The 17,925-nt window shown below is 36.8% G+C and overlaps 1 protein-coding gene across 1 annotated transcript in view; it reads left to right on the top strand.

The window, feature by feature from the left end:
• Nucleotides 1-1,447: 1,447 nt before the first annotated feature.
• IQCM (IQ motif containing M) overlaps nucleotides 1,448-17,925 on the top strand; it is an 86,821-nt gene continuing 70,343 nt past the window's right edge. The window contains exons 1-4 of the mRNA XM_073343183.1: nucleotides 1,448-1,512; nucleotides 2,973-3,159; nucleotides 6,360-6,504; nucleotides 9,487-9,621. Coding sequence (XP_073199284.1) covers nucleotides 1,448-1,512; nucleotides 2,973-3,159; nucleotides 6,360-6,504; nucleotides 9,487-9,621 — 532 coding nt within the window. The remainder of the gene's footprint in view (nucleotides 1,513-2,972; nucleotides 3,160-6,359; nucleotides 6,505-9,486; nucleotides 9,622-17,925) is intronic.

The following is a 17,925-nucleotide window of genomic DNA, read 5'->3' as shown; positions in this document are numbered from 1 at the left end:
CTCTTGACTTGGGTTGATAGCAGATCAACCAAATCAAAATAAATTGCAACTCTATTATAAATTACGTTTGAACAAAGTAGGTAGGCTGGTCCTGTCAAAGGAGGGTGGATATTTGCCTATACATACTGTAGGTTTGTAGATGATATGGTGGCCCAAGGCAGTATCAGACATCAAAACTTTTCTGCAAAATCAGGTCCTGAACTTGGCAACCCTGTTAGTTTTTTGTCACACATTTGCAGCTTGAAAACTATTTGGCCTTTACAACAGCGAAAATAAGTATCCCTTAATCATTTCCAACCTATTAACAGATGGGCCAACAGCTTTTATACATGGGGCATGCAAAATACTTCAATATCAGCCAAAACTAATTAGTAGCAATATCTGAACCAAAATTTATAACTGGTGTAATATGTATTAATGCTGATAAGATTATAGTTTAATAGCAGTTTCTTTTCAAACATCATACCTAATTTTTTTTTATCTGGTGTATTCTAAACTTGAAATAGTAAAAATCACTCTTAATTTATTCTTCTTCTCTATTAAGAACAGGGAACATATTTTCTCATAAAAAAAGAAAAGTATTAGAGGTGGTATAAATAATAGAAATCACATAATCCAGGAATTAACATAAATATCAAACTTTCATATTAAGCAATGACACATATAAGAAAGAACAGTGTAACATGAAAATAGCATTTTGTTATTTTCATGTCATTAAGGCCAATACAAAATACTGGTATAATCATAATAGGTTGCCTGTCTTCCAGTGCCAATTCACAATATTGTACTTTTGTACAGAGTTATAAATAGGCACATGTAAATGGCATATTATTAAATTAAAAGATTATTTAAAAAATCAGAAAACATGTGATTCAATTTTCTAATCCCCATTATGAGCCCATGTAAACCTCAAAACTTTAGATAGTGAAAGTTATGCAATATATTGCCCTTAGATCTGCACTGCAGTTCACTCACATTTGGCTTTACATAGAAGTTTAAGGAGCTGACAGCTGCCCCTGCACCTACTGAGGATTTGCTTGTATATTCCCATCTTCTAAATAGGGCTGATCTCCAGGTCCTCATATCTTCCATATTTGTGTTGTAAAAGCCCCCAAAAGGATATGAGTTGACCCAGAGTGAATGTTGACCAAGTGTGAGTGGAATGAACACAATTATAAATGATTTCCCCAGACAACAGTATTAAGTTGGAGTTCAGGATAACTTTTATGAGAAAAAGAACCCTTACAAATCTTACTTTGGGGGAAAGAAACCCAGAAAGTTAGAAAATCTAAAATGTAACCTTAATGTTTGTAAGTCTGAAAGTAGAGGTGAGAGAACCCAGGCAATCTTAACTCCATCTCAAGTGACGCCACAGTATGAATCATCCTCATGATGTAGATAAGGGTCTATGATAAACATTTCTGACATTTTTCAAAGTTTTGAAAGGATGAACAAGAAAAAAACAGTACATTCTGCCTGTCAGTTCCCCTTTACCTGTAGCATAGCGCATAGGTGAGGCTCTTTCTGTCTAGCCTGTTTGAGAGAATGATGCACTCTGGGCTTTGTGGCCAGTGGATCAAACCATCTTAGGGCTATTGGCAGCTGGTGGTGAAAAGTATGATAAGAGGCCACCCTTAGCCTCTGCTCCATCTGATGTCGCAGTGCAGACCAGAACTGCCTGCAAAATGGGCAACACTGTCTAGGAAAGGGTTGGAGCCAGGATGTCATGGGAATGAATGGATTCAATATATTTCTTAAGAAGCTTTTTATGTTACAATTGCTGTGGAATCTCAATGGCAAATTAAAGCTGCCATCCCCTAGAAAAAACCTGTGTGGAGGACAGCGATGTAAACGCTACTTGCCCTTTATTTGAGTAAACTGCCCCTGCTGGTGCATGAGTGAATCCGGGCCAGTATTGATCAGTATCTTGTGAAAAATCTTGTATAAGAGCTAGGTATTATTATTATTATTATTTTATTATTTGTAGAATGGAAGTGTATCTGATTGTATGTGAGTGGTGGAGTCACAGATCCACTTTGGAAAGGTGAATACAATAAATCAAAAGTGTTTCTAACAGAGAGAGAGAGAGAATGGCTGATTGGGTTTTGCGGCATATGGTAGATAAGGGTAGGTTGTGTTTGTGGATTATACGTAGAGGGTATAATGTGAAAATGCTGTAATGACTTGAATATAGGGAGAAGGTATGATGGGCAGGACAAGACACATTTCAGCTTCATTGGGCTAAACCCTCTCCAAAACAAACATACCCCCAAAACAAACCACACACACAGAGGAAACATTCAAATGGGAGAAGCTCAGTTTTTCAAACTTTCATATCTTACTAGCATTTTGTTCAATTAATACCAAATTAAAAAAAAAAACATTTTCCTGTGACAAAGGTACTCAATTATATTTCTGGTGGAGTAGTTTAGTCTTGGCACAGTCTAGGTGTGGGAAATAGAATCACAGTTGGCTTTATAATACAAAGCTAGTTATGACTTTAACTATGAAATGATTATTTCCACTCATGATTATACCTTCAGAAAAAGGAAGATTTACAATGTTTATTTTCATCTTACTCAGATCCTTGATTGAAAAGGACACATTCTTGTATTGAATCTAGTACTCTTTTTCATTTACTATGTTTTGTAATCAAATACAAAAACTTGAAAACTGAAAAATATGTTTTTTGACATGTAACATTTTTTAAAAAATCCTTTAATATTTGCAGCCTAGTAGGGAATGTGCTGATCTACATGTCTGTAAAACACAACAAATTTTGGATGCTAATTTAGTAATAGTGGATGGTAAATGGCTAAATACTTATTTTAAAGCCTTGAATGCATTCTACAATTATTTTAGATTCAAATTATATCAATTCCTTTGCTAGAATTTTGATTTTATAGTTTGTGTTGCATGCTCTACACTATTGAAAAATAAATTAAAAAAATCTTTTATGTTTTAATTTCTAGTGGAAAATGTATTGTCATTAAAACTCAGGAAAAGGTCAAAAGAATTGGACCACACTTAGAAGTCTTTGAGGCTTTTCATGCCAGAAAGGACCCTAGCTGCAGAAAAGTAATTAGAGCATCCATTTATATTCAGAAATATGTCAGAGGATGGCTTGAACGTACCAGATTCAACAGAATAAAGACCAAGGTAATGTGTCAGATGTTAATTTCACATACTGTAATTCACTGTATCTGGGTAGTGTTAAAATTCTTGGAAAGTAGCTATGACAGTGCCCCCCCATAAGGCTTTATGGAGATATGCTTATGAATGTATATATGACATAACTAGAATATGTTTTATGATACACATGCCATGTAACATATCTCTGTAGAGGTTACGGTCTCCTGAATCTATTAATCCTATTTGTATGTGTGTGTCGTTTTTGTATTCGAAGTTATGAATATTGGCTGTGTACTGGCTTGATTTTTAAGTAACCTTTGTAAAGCATTTGGTCAGCTTATTGAGAAAGGAATGTGCAAATCAAGAAGCACTTAAAGTACAATGGATCTTGGAATGCTCCAATCCACATAAGAAGTCTACTTGAGGACATTCAAGGTAGCATGTGACCCATGGCTGCTACCTGGTAAGAAACTGTGAGTCATGCATGGACATGTGACTTGTCTAAGTGAATCCAGAACTCCATCTTGGAGCTGGACTTTGCATAGGAGAGAGGAGGGGGTCTTCACCCTCAGAGAAAGTCTATTTAAGCCCGGGGGAGACCCCTCCATTTTGTCTTCAGCTGGCTAAAGAGAGAGCCTCTCCACCCCCTAGAAAGAAACTGGAACAAAGGACAGTAACTACAGGGGGTGTGAGAGATTGCTGGACCCAGACTAGAAGGAGATTAGTTTGTAAAAGGAAGCTTACTGGAACTGGTGCGGTTTTGTCTGTATTCAGTTTTATTAGACATAGACTTGCGGGTTTTATTTTATTTTGCTTGGTAATTCACTTTGGTCTGTCTGTCTGTTATTACTTGGAACCACTTAAATCCTTTCTGTATTTAATAATATCACTTTTTACTTACTTATTAATTAACCCAGAGTATGTATTAATACTTGCGGGGGGGGGGGAGAGAAACAGCTGCGCATATCTCTCTATCAGTGTTATAGAGGGTGAACAATTTATGAGTTTACCCTGTATAAGCTTTATACAGGGTAAAATGGATTTATTCAGGGTTTGGACCCCATTGGGAGTTGGGCATCTGAGTGTTAAAGACAGGCACACTTCAGTAAGCTGCTTTCAGTTAACCCTACAGCTGTTAGGGGACATGGTTCAGACCTGGGTCTGGCTCAAACCAGGCAGGGTGCTGGAGTCCTAAGCTGACTGGGCAGGAAAGCACGAACAGAAGAAGTCTTCACACATCAGGTGGCAGCTCCCAGGGGGTTTCTGTGATCCAATCTGTCACAGTAGCCTAAGCACTACTGCTTTTTATGATTTTAATATGAAATATTTGTTGTATGCCCATGCCCAGTTAGCTCTCCATTGTAACCACCATGTAGCACACCGTGGGCTGTTTGGAAATTCAGTGAAAATGAAGATAGTATCTGAACCTTCCTGCTCTAAATGGACAGATCTTCGTCACTTGAGCTTAATGAGAACCTCCATTAGCTTTTGGAGTAAAGGGGCTGTGGTTCACATCTGATCCCTTTTTAATTCTGTCCTGAAGAGAACTATGGCACACTTACATGCTAATCAGTTAATTCCAGGATTTCTTTTTCACATATAAAAACAGCATAGGTTTAACAAGCTGTTCATTATCTCTCTTCTTTACTCGCCCCCATTTTAAATATCAAACACTTGAGCTAAGCATGCATAGAGTATGTCATAAAATTGTCCTTTTTGAAGTTTGCTTCTTTTTCAGCCAGAGTCAAATATGAGCTCCTGCACATAGGGTCAGAAAGCGCTAGAATGTTTACTTTTGCCTTCCATTTCAATATGTACAGCACATTAACAGAGGTCTTGCTTACTGCTGGCTATAGAGATAACACAGCTCCACCTCATCAGGATTTCAATCTCTGGGCAATATGCAGCCCTGTAATCTAATAAGTATTCCATAGCCTAACCTGTACCTGACTCAAATAGATAGTCTATTATAAACGGGCCTTCATTAACCTGTTTATTATATGAATTTATAAATCAAATTGAAAACCATAGTTAAAGGATTTCCAAAAATCCTTAAATAGAGTGAATACAAACCAGATAAAAATATTCTATAGTTGTCACTGTCCTAAAATTCCCCTGTGAGTATGCTGCTTTATATGCTACAAAAAGTGGCTGCCTTGTTTATATGATTAACGATGAACTGAACTTGCATAGTTTTGAAATTGGTTGTTGGACCAAAGAGAATGGGGCATATTTTTCCTTACAGGGCTATACTTTGAACTGAACACTGATTGTTAGGTTCAGTGATTGGCATTTAAAAGTCAGCTGTTACTGTACCAGGGAATCTGAGATATCACATTATTTTTCTATAATTGTATCTGATGAGAACTGTGGTATCTGATGCAATGCAGTGGCTGCTGTTATCCTGATCACCATTAATGAGTCCACAGGTAAGCATTGCTGTGATTCAGTCAGTGATTAAGGTTTTGTTTGCATTTATTAATCCTTCATGTTTCTGGAAATCTATGTAATGATATAAATTATAACATCCATTTTTAATCTTTTTGCAGCATTGATATTTATTAACTGTGGCTCCATTCCAATGCCCACTGAAGTCCCTGGAAAGGCTTGTATTGATTTCAATGGGCTTTGGCTCATGCCCCATATCTATTGTTTCTTGAAATCTCAGCATTATTTCATTGGGCACTTGAGATTATCACACTGCTGATGTAGTATGTTGTCAATCACATGACCCTGTCATACTGATGCTTCTGAGAAGTTTCCCCTGTTCCTTGGTGATTACTCCATCCCACTGTTCCTCTTTCCCCAGCATTCCCATAGTACTCCTCTGTTTGGATACCGAATTTTGTCTTCCTAGTCAGATCCCCAATTCTGACAAATAAAAACATCTGCTGCTCTTCATTATTCCAGCTCTGTTCTTGTAGTCTTCATGTGCCGCACACATCCCCAGATATTTCCACCTCAACATCTTTTGAAAGGACCAGCCCTTATTAGCACTGCAGACTGAAATCAGGTCTTGTACACTATTTTTTATATATCACATGATGCATAACAGTTTTTCAGATCTACACTTACTTATTTGTGGCAATAAAATTACCTCTCTTCACCCTCTTTTAAGATCTTATTTTACTCTGCACATCTAACAATTTCACCTCCTCATCTGCTTTCTTTAGTCATCCTTCACTATTTCTAAAAGTAATGAAAATGAAATATATCTGTAATTACAGGCTAAAAGTCATGGACCATCCCTTTTAGCAGTTGTAAAGGCCTACCGTAAAATGATGAATCGCATTCAACGTCGAGCTGGTGTTTTGAATCCATCCACACCACTACGGTATTCAGAACTAGAGGAGTGGTTGGACAAGAAAAAATGTGAGTGCTGTTAACATTTTTGTACAGAGTAATCTTTTATTCTAATTTCAATGGTTGTCTGTTCTGAAGTAATACTGCTCATTTATAACTTCAGCATTTTAAATTGCTCCTTTGTGCAAAGGATATTGCATGTTACTATATGCACAGCTGCTTTTGTAAGACGTCATTCTGGCCTTCAGTTCTTAGAACTGTGGGATTTATGTCAGTGTGGGTACTACATTTTGTGACATAGTCATTGCACTACTGAGATTTGATTTTTTGCTTTGTAACTTTCAGATAATGGATAGGGTTGTACACTGTCAGGGAGAAGGAATTCTTAATGAGCTGGCAGGTGACAGAGGACAAATTTGCAAATCATTTTAGTACTTACTATATTCTCTTCACTAACAGTGATTGCATTTAAAAATTCCTACTGGTTTGAGAATTATTACCATTATGCCCCATTTCAAGTATAGTGAATCTCTGTCAAACTAGTAATATCATCCAAAATAAAAGAAAATTACTTGTGTATATAAAGAGCTTTTGGTGGAAGGATCTCTGCATTTTTGAATGTTTCATTTTTCAGACATTTTATTCACATAACTATTGTTATACTCTATATTGCCTTTACTATGAGCTCACTTTAGTTCCGGTCTGGTGGCTACTCCATAGAAGAGCATAGGCTGTGGAATGGCTGTATGTTTGTACTTGAGAGGCGCTGTTATGTAGCACAGTGTGGAGCCATCATAGACCCTATGCATGTACTGGGGTGTGCAGTATGTGCAGCGGAGAAACTCGGCATGATGATGATAGGTTGAGACTAAAGCCAAACAAGTGGTCTTATTTTTTTAGGGGGAGGGGGGATTTTACTTCTCTTGATCCACGCCATTAAGTGCAGAGGAACACCAACAGGGTGGGATATATTTGTTGGGTAGCAGCAGTGCATCCTTGCTGCTGTTCTTTTCACTCTCTTCTGCACTGTTTTGCATATCACTACTGGATCAATCCTTGGGGCATAACAAAAGAGTAATTGGATGAATTTAAGAGAGAAAATTTTAGACTGGAGAAAAAAATCATCAAAACTTCCTCATAGTGAGATCTGTTATACTGCAGAATAATCCCCAAGGAAGTGATCACAGACCTATCTCAATGAGTATGTAAAATTAGACTGGCAAAAGCACTGAAGGGCTGACCTACTGTAGCGACTGCTGTGGTAGGTGGGAGCAGTACTGCCCAGCAGAACTTTTCAGTATCTGCCCTGTGATATCCAGCCATGCTGGAGGAATATATTGACTGGATGTTTCTTCAAGATGGGTAGCATTGTTAATGTTGGTAATTAAATTGCACTCATCAGGTTTTAGAGTTAACTCACTGTTGGTATGAATGGGTGCAGTTTGTGCCTCTGAGTTATTGGTTCATTTTGTCTTTCTGAAGTCTCAAGAAAGCAACAGTATACACTATCTTCAAACCCTAGGGTTAGAAACATGTTTTCAAAGGAACATGTAAATTCTGAAGAAGCTAAAGGGGCCACCAGATAAAGATAGGAACTAGATTCCAGCCTGTTTGGCTTCCTTTGAACCTCCATATGTATTTATCAGGTAGAGCTTAATTCTCATTTACACTATGTCCCTTTTACTCTACTTTGGAATGTATACCTAATTTAAGGCTCCTTTACACTAAGAATCTTCTTTACAGTGTCACATACTGTGTAGTATTTCATGGCTTTTTGAGACACTGAGACTTTAATACGAAGACATAAAAATGTACCCCTTTAAAGCTTCTTTGCAGACGTAAGATGTTACATCCTGACATTTGGTTTCTTGTCATCCTCTTGTCTTCCTAGTCCTTAAACATGTAGAGAGAGAAGTCCAGTTTAGAAGCCAGATGATGTTAGTTTTCTTATACGTTAAAGTGATAAATTTATGCTGCGTTTGAAGATGGGAGAGAAATAGTCCTACTATATGTATTTGCGTTTTTAATGTCAATACTTAATACAGTCAATTTCTATTAACTTTTACATAAAGTTCAAATTAATGGTTACATTAATAACTAGTAAACCATTCATTCTGTTAGCTAGACTGAAATTGCTTACTGAGGAGGAAGATTGTCTGGCACAGACACTGCAAAAGTCTTTGAGCTATGGTAGATTACCTAAAATGATGTTTAGATTTGCAAATGTAGAAGATTATGCAGACATTTTTATATGTTGCATAATTATTTGCCTTTTTAGCTTGTAGCCTACTGTGGAGATTTGACCAACACAATCTGGACATGTTAAAACATGTGATGCTGAACTCATTGGATGGGAATAAGGGTCTTTTTTAAAAGTGACAAATATCTGAATTCAGCTGTCCTGTCTTCCATAATTTTACTTCCACAACTCTCCACCATTTTTAGGCAATAAAATTAAAAACTGTTCATGTTTGTAGACAGCTCACAGACAGAAGAAGAAATTAATTTTTTCAAACTACTCAATGCCAAATACTTTCCCTCTTCTACTAAAATCTAAATATTATTACATCTACCACTTTCCCTCTATACCCTAATTTTTGTAATTCTTTCAAAGTAATCACGTTTGTCTGGAAATATTTGTTTTTTTTAAAATAAATCCAACCTATTTACTGCTCTTAGTTCAATTATCATCTAGAGTGATTTTTTTCCTCCTCATAACAATTGTTTCATTGTTTTATGATGTACAATAATTACACTTTTCAGGATTAATGTTCTTTCCTGTTTGGAAAAAATGTACCAATTTTCAAATCTTCTAGTTCCTTTTTGGCAGCCATTTTGCTTTGCAGGTCCAAAGGCCTCATTAAGGCACTTAATAATTTCATTAGCCATTCATTGTACTGTATATGTGTATGGTATTTGTACTGTATGTAAACCTGCTTCTAAATAAGACACTTCTAGGGCAATACAAAATGTTCCAACATATATAATAGACCTAGTAAGATTTTTTTTTTTAATTTCTGTAAATGAAACTATGAAACTTTTTTCTTTTAGTTTATGAAACAATGTTTGCCAAGAGGGAGTTCTGGAAAGAGATGGATAAAAATGATCTGCAGGCATTTTTCAAAGACTGTGGACAATTACTACCCCAGCAGCAAATAGATAAGGTTTTGCATCTGGTCTGTCCAGGTAAGTGTCTTTTTTTTTTTTTAATGTTTTCACAATGGTCAGGAAACATCCATTACAATTTTGTAATGTCTTTGTGTAGAGACAGTACAGGAGCTGCTGTTATTAAAAATAGATTAGACAAAGCCTGCTCAAATTTTTCCTCATAGTGTTTTACAACTTCAAATGAAAATACACTTTGTAGAGTTTCATTGTTTCAATAATGCAAGGCACTGATCCTTCACCACCTTGTATGGCATTCAGAAGAGTATAGAGAAACTTAGTGCACTCTAGTTTGCTGCTCAACCATTTCAGATATCTGCATGCAAGGCACTTGCTTCCTTCCCTACTTTGCATCACAGGGGTGCCAGCCTTCCACCGTCCCCTTTTAAACACCCTTCTGCACACAACTCTTTACAACTCAGTGCAACAATCATCATACTACACCAAACATCCACAACAACTAGTGTGTGCATGTGTGTGTCAGTATAATCTGGCAAAGGGGTACGTATAGAAGACAAAAGGGGGCAGAGTTAAGTTTGAAGTGCCTGATCTGTGGTGTATGGTAGTTGTGGAAATGGTAACATGTGTGCTTGTGGATGGAGGATCAGAAGGGATGTACTGTTAAGTGGTTTAACTTTTCATTGTCTGCTTTTTGGGTTTATGTCAAATGCCGTGTATATAGCAACACTACTGCTTCACAATGAAGTTTTTTGTGCATTTATATTATTTAAGAGAGCAGGTCAATGGAATAAAATGTTATAAGAGGAGAATAATGTTATGCTGCAGTATAAATAGGTGATCAAAAATGAAGAAAAAGACTTCAAGTAAATCAAATCTCCCCTCTCTTTTATCAAAGGGGCAGCTGTGTTAGTCTGTATGCACAAAAACAACGTGGAGTCTGGTGGCACCTGAAAGACTAACAGATTTATTTGGACATAAGCTTTCATGGGTAAAAAGCCTCTCTTTTTCCATCTCCCTCTTCTGGGGAAGAGAATGAAACAGTCTTGGAACAGCTTGATCTCTTCCCTGATCTCCTCTTCTGGGCGGCAGCAGCAGAGAATTCTGTGAGTGGACCTCTGGACCCACCCTCAGACACTGAGAGATGGAGAAAGGACAGGTGGCATTTCCAAATTCCATTGTGCAGCAATGCACTTTTGTTTTAAATTCATGGTGTTTGTGGCCATCCTGACCCAGGTTTGCCAGTACATCCAGCAGCTGGGGGTAGGTGTGAGACCTGGATATTTCTGATAAAATGGCAGTGAAAGAACTGTCGGTAGTTGCAATTATATTGTTATTAGGCTACAGCACCAACACATTATTGAGATGAATGAGATGTTGGCCACAAGTTTTGGGTGCAGCTAAACCGTACTTGGCATTGCACCCAAAAGGAGGTTTTATACCTCCTTTGTGGCTCCCTAATTTTGGGGTCAGCCAGGGTAGTCAAACATTTGGGGACAATGACCCTGTTTTGGATAACAATAGATTTAAGGTCCATGAAATTCAGGTGGAAACTTCTTTAGGTTTGCCACAGTGTGATAAACTCATGTTCAATTGTATCTCCTTTGGTTTGTTAATGACTTACTATTATCAGTGGGATAATTTGTTGAGATTTTTAGCCTTCAGAAGTTGAATCTTTGGGTAGTAGGTTTTCCTCTGAGTATCTGACCCCACATTCCACCTTACACAATAGTATATTGCAATAATGTTTACTTCTAGTAAACTTAATTAATTTCTCATGGAAAATCATGCATTATATGCCATTTAGATCACATTCCTAAGACAATCTGAATAAGACCAGGTATTTTTAATCATTTGCTCAGTCCTCATTGCTATGGTAACAAGAGGTTTTATAACTGTGAGACATATTTTTAGTCTAATATCCTAGCTTTTGGAAAGTATTGCTACTATTCACTATGCTCACAGACAGGCCAGCAAAGGTTAATGTTCCCCCATTCATTATTTCATTTATTTAGCAACTCTCAGTCATTGCATAGTTTCAACCTTAGCTTCACCAGTTTGCTGCCAGGGGATGGACTGGGCAGAGAATAGACTTCTTTGCTATTACTAGTTCAAAGTTTTACCAAAGTATAAACATGTAGATCATGAAATATTTTCTGAGACGTGGAAATGTATGTCTGACAACAGGACACCCACCAAATTATTTCCATCATGCATGTGTTTTAAATAAATTTTCACTTATCTGTAAAGTACCCACTTTTTTTTCTGATTTGTAACACAAATAACATTTATTTCTAAAGATTAGTTATAAACAGAATATAACCTCACCAGATTGCCAGGGAGACACATTGTGAATGACTGAATGTTGTGAATTGCAAAGTAATCCGGCTATCCTCTGTCAGTGGAAAGACAACCATCCTGCCTGATTATGTGCTCAGAAGAGGAGTGATATGGCAGTGGTGGGATGGCATGATAGAATCTTGTCTTGTGTCATCCTGCTTTTAATATTGCTGTAAATCTATGGGATGGACGTTGCATCCTGTATGACTGTGTGATCAAGTGGTAGAATGATTGGATCATCATGCCTGCCACCCTCAATGAATACAATAAAGAAGAAAGATCTCTCTTCTCTGTCTCCTTTTCTGCTGCTGCTGCCGGTCGTCTAGCTGTTCCTGTCTGCTGATTGTTGCAACGGGTGTTGTACTCCAGCTGCCTTCCCACCAATACAGTGCTCAGGTGTCCATTTTGATTCCCATTTCCTAATATTGCAGGAGCTGTACAGGGCTGTCTCCCTGCCAGCCAATATGTTGCTATCCAGCCTCTGAGTCATTGCCATTTGCTGCTGCTGTGCCCACCAATTACTGCTTGTCTCAGACTGCTGCCAGAAATGCCTGGAATATATGAGGAAAAAACAAAAACTGTTTTTAAAAATCTCACTCCTCTCTGTCTGCTCCTGTGACACTGCTTCTTTCACTTCCCTGCTCACACTTCATTTATTATTATTTTACTTTATTTATACAGCAGCCAAAAGCATGCCAGGTGCTTCTGAGAACAAATGTGAAGAAGACATAATGCCTGTCCTGAGCAGCTTGCCATCTAATTTTACCTCTAGTATCTAATTTTGTATTTTTGTCTGAATCCAAATATCAAGGCAATGGGGCCTCTGAAAATAAGTGTCACTGGACTTCAACGAGCGTGGTTCACTCATCTCCAGTAGCAACTTTTTGTCAGTGCCATCTTTGGTTGCTGTTAAACTAGTAATAACCTGGGAGTGAAAGCTTCCATGTCCCATTATTATCCCTGCAGCTCTTTCGTATTCTCATTTAATTACAGCAGTTTTACGTAATTTCAAATCTTGCTTGTAGTACTCGGAATGGATCTATTTCTTCTTTAAAATACTGTAAGTTATTTCCGTGTAATAAAGGTATGTGAGTGAAATACAAGCCTAGAATTGGGATATATGCAACAGCATGTTAACTAGCTAAAAGTATGCAGTAGTGAGCTTTATAGCAAATTGGAAGGAAAATTGTAGATTGCAAGGTATGAACAGCATATGAATATGAAATATAACATAGAATACTGCATAGCTAACTCTGTTAATATAAGGATACAGGGCTACTAGAGATGTCACTTTAAAATCACTACTCCTTAAATAATATATATTACAGAGAGCGAGACTCCACTGAATGAGTGTTGGCACTGTCAAAAAACAGATACAGGCACATACAGTGGTACCTACCAAACCATTGGTTTGAACTCAGACACAAAATGAAGTGTGTTAATGTGCGAGATTTCCTTCTGAAATCTGTTTTTTTTAGTTTCTGGGGGATCAAGTTTGCTCGGCCACTGAAGTCAGATGAGAGCTAGATCTTAAATGGTGCTCAGAAATACCTTTTCTCTACATCCTAAAGAAAAATAGGTGACAATGGTTTGATAGTAGCTAAATACATTATTCTAAGTTATTGAAAAGTTAAGGATTGGCTAAAAAACCTGAATAGCATATCTATGGCAACGGCACCCTGGTGGCTTCAAGAAAAAAAGCAGATTAAATTTAAGGATATCTGGGACCCATTTCTAGATTTTGTAAACCAATAAATATATTATATCATGACTTTATAGACCAGTACTAGCTGTCACTTCATTCTGCAATATATTGTAGACTTCATTATGCAGTCAGAAAAAGAGTAAATGCAACGTCATATATTTTCTTTGGTAATCCAGTATATTTTTATTTAAATCAATTAATTTTTATTTATTGGCTGTACATTGGATGCATCCATAGGAATTATAGTTAGCAGTTGGTACCAAAATTACATCTTGAAAACTATTCCAAGGAGGTCATAGAATATATATATATATTAGAGAGAGCAGAAAATTTGCTATTTCACTTCTGTTTTTTCCATAATTTGATACAAAGTACATCATCAGGATCTGATCCTGCAAGCACATATGCAGATGAGTACATTTAAGTTCAGTGGAACTATACATGTGTCTAAGTTACTTTCATGTGTAAGTATTTGGAGGGCTGGGGCCTCTAGTTATTTTAGTAATGTTATAATTCCTGAAAGAGAGTTTTATCTTTTAAAATACAAGACATCTAAAGTTGCTTGTAGTGTTTTGTGTGTGTGTGTGTGTGTGTGTGTGTGTGTTCGTCAAGAATTGCTTACAAGAATGTGAAATGAGATTCTAAAGACTCAGTAGCAAAAGTAGTAGAAACTATATCACCACTGAAATACATGCTGATGAAGACACTATATCACACTAGTTTTTAAATATTAGCCGTCTGTAAATTAATTATGAACAGGTACATATGACTTTGTCTCTAACACATTGAGTTCAATGTATGTACAAAACACAGACAAGGCTACATTTATACTATGAGCTAGGGGAGTGATTTTTTAGCTTTGGAAGATTTTCAGCACACCACAATGAACACAGCAATAGGATCATAAAAGAGAAGAAACTGTTTAATCAGGCTGTCTCATTAGATTCTGATTTGTTCCATCCCAAAGAGACTAAGCTCACCAAGTCACAGCCAATTCCATCTGACCGACTGTGTTTTCAATACCATCACTTCAGGGACTTCAGTTTTTAATTTGTTGTATTAGTGGATCAATTCAATAACATTTAATAAAATACAATTCATTAACTTTATAAAATTCAGTATACAGTACAAACTTGTTTAAAAGTTATAATATTAGCGTGTATGCTGTATTCAATTCATTAAAAAATATCTGCAATTCTGCTGGGTATATTTTGTATTTGCAGACTTTATCTAGGAGACTTTCCAAATCGCCAACTGGTATACGTAGGCTGTCCCCTTTTCATTGCTATGGACAAATATGAAAATGCTTCAGCAATGTGCACTTGCTGATTTTTCTCCAACTCATTATCATCTGTCTTTAGTCTCATTTTCTCTCTTTGCTATGGCTAGCACCTCTTCATCTGCTGAAATCTCTTGCATGTCAGTATCCAAGTTACATAAACAATTTAAGTCCTTTTTATTCATAAATGAAATTTGCAAACATCAAGCTCACTTTTTTTCTTGCAACAATATTTTTTATGGGAGGCAGAATTATTTCTTAAACTCTATTCATATAGAATGTAACATTCATATTACCTCTACAAGGCACAAAACAGCAAATGCCGAATATAATGATAAATCTCTCCTCAAGACTTGCTTCTCCAGGGGCACCTACAGAAAACTGGCCAAATAAGAATAGCTAGGCTAAGAGGTGGTTGGCTATAGCTGATGTGTACTTGTGCACATTTTTAATTAAATACAAAATTATTTCGGCCATGTCCCTACACATGCTTATAAACATAACTTTATACATGTGTGTGAGTAGTTCCACTAGCTTCACTGGGACTACTCGCCTGTGTAAAGTTACTCACCCACATGCTTGTAGGATTGGGATGCATGACCGTACACTCTTTGGAGCAGGTACTGTGTCTTCCTGTATATGGTCCCAAAACGGCAAAGCACTTAAGCAGTGAACACACACAACTTTTGTTTTTGTACTTAAATTCCACTGACATCAATTGGGCATAAAAGCAAGTGCAAAATTAAGCACATGATTCGGTGTTTTGCTTAGTTGAGGTTTGTGTGGACATTGGCACAGCATACTGTGGTTGCTGCTGCTATGATTGACTTGCCTCTTCCTTGTCCCCACTCCTCCTAACCTATGCCAACACTTCTGCTCTCTTGTATTCTTCCTTCCTCCTGTGTTTTTCTCCCAATTTTCTAGTGTCCAGTAGCAGAAAACTCACAGAAATATATAGATATATGCTTAAAAATAATAGAGGTTTAATAAGAACGGCCATACTGGGTCAGACCAAAAGTCCATCTAGCCCAGTATCCTGTCTTCTGACAGTGGCCAATGCCAGGTACCCCAGAGGGAATGAACAGAACAGGTAATCATCAAGTGATCCATCCCCTGTCACCCATTCCCAGCTTCTGGCAAACAAAGGCTAGGGACACCACCCCTACCCATCCTGGCTAATAGAAAGGTAGGGGGCGGGGCGAAGAGGGAATTAATTTTTTTTAAAGATATAGGTCTAAAAAGGAGAAATAAAGAAAAAGTGTTTTAATAAGCAGATGGGGCTTCTTATTCCTGATTGAGGCCTCTAGATGCTACAGTAATATACATAACAAGCAATAGAATAATGTTAAAAAGAATAGAAATTGGTCAAGATATAAAAAGGGGAAAAAGAATTGAGCAGATGTTTAGCATACTAAATTAATAAAGAATTATTATAACACAAACAGATATTTAAAAATAGCCACAAGTGCTGAATATATCTGTCTGTATAATATAAAAACATGGGACCCCATCCAGCGAACTTACACATGAGAAGCTTGATACACATGAAACTGCTCACATATATAAACATACCTGTGGAAGTGTGGAGGATCACACCCGTGGTTTTTGAACATTTACACTGCACACAGACTATGTAGTCCTCCCTCCTCCTCCATCTTATTTGTTATGCTCACTTGTTATAGCTTGTCTTAAACTAGATTGCAAGCTCTTCAAGGCAGAGGCTGTATCTTTTATGTACTTGCACAGAGCCTAGTACAATGGGGACTTAGGGGAGCGATTGCAGTAAGAATAATTATAATAAATAAAAAGAATAAATGTAGCCATTGAAAATCCAAACGTGGAGATTATGGAGATATTAAAAAGTTCAAGAATTCTGGAGTCAAATATCAATGAGATATAGGGGAGATATATTAAATGTTCACAATTTATTACAGCCACAAAGATGTCTTTTACATGATTTATCTAAGCTTCCTCTGGAGAAGTACAAGAAAAGATTTATCTGTGCAGTACTCTCCATTGCAAGACTATGTATTATGCATCACACACAAAAAAAAAAATCGTTGCCAACTCCGAAGGAATGGATCACATCAATTGATATATCTGTAATCCTAAAAAAAATAACAATAATTAGAGACTCCCCTGAGACAGCTGGAAAAAATACAGAATCTATACTTGGTCACTTGCTGTGATTCCAATGCACTCAGTTTGGTATCTGTTTTGAAATTCACTTTTTGTTCATTATTGCCAATGTCGCAGACCAGTCTGCTGTCTAAGACACAACAGTAAACACAATTTCTGCATCAGAAACTTCTGTCACAATTATCATTATTGCTGCTTTGTCCTCCAGCTGTATGTTCATGAATGTATTTTGGTTTTTTTATTACTTTGCAATTTGTGCTGAGAGTGACATACTTGTGGTAAAATATTTCCTTTTACTGTGTGTGTGATCCTGCACTCCTTGCGCTGGATGCCTGTGCATCATGTTGTGATTACCACCAAACTTCTTGCAAACAAATAGTCTTTGACCATAGGTGAAGGATAAGGTCCAAGATGTTACCTCTGCCCTGTAGCTCAAAAGAATGTCTAGCAAATTTCTGGCCTGTGTGTGTGGGTGAAGAGGTAGCCACAAGTAAATAAATCCAGATATAAATAGAAATAATTGATTTAAAATAAAGTGATATAAATACAAAATTGAATTTTATTGTTATTTTTCTTAAATCATGTTTTTGATCCTCCCTCTTTTGTATAGATGTTTTGAGACCTGGGTGTCCTCCTGAATTTACAGAACATATTTTATTAAGTAGATTGGGTTTTGAAAAATAGATTTATATATTCAATCTTACAGATGGTGGCAAAAAATGTTCCAATTTTTGGATCTGAAATCCAGTCACCCAGAGTTTTCTGAATATTTTCCTCATGTAAGTGTACAAATATAGAGAACAGGAAAAGGACATGTTTCATAAAGTGCACTTCATTTTTCTCAGGAAAGATTATATGACTGATGAGAGAGATTCTGTATCAGAAAGATATTTTATCAAAAAGG

This window comes from Lepidochelys kempii, chromosome 4 (genome assembly GCF_965140265.1).
Source record: "Lepidochelys kempii isolate rLepKem1 chromosome 4, rLepKem1.hap2, whole genome shotgun sequence".
Lineage (NCBI taxonomy): Eukaryota > Metazoa > Chordata > Testudines > Cheloniidae > Lepidochelys > Lepidochelys kempii.
Note: the sequence above shows the minus strand (reverse complement) of the source record. Positions and strands in the feature narration are given on the sequence as shown.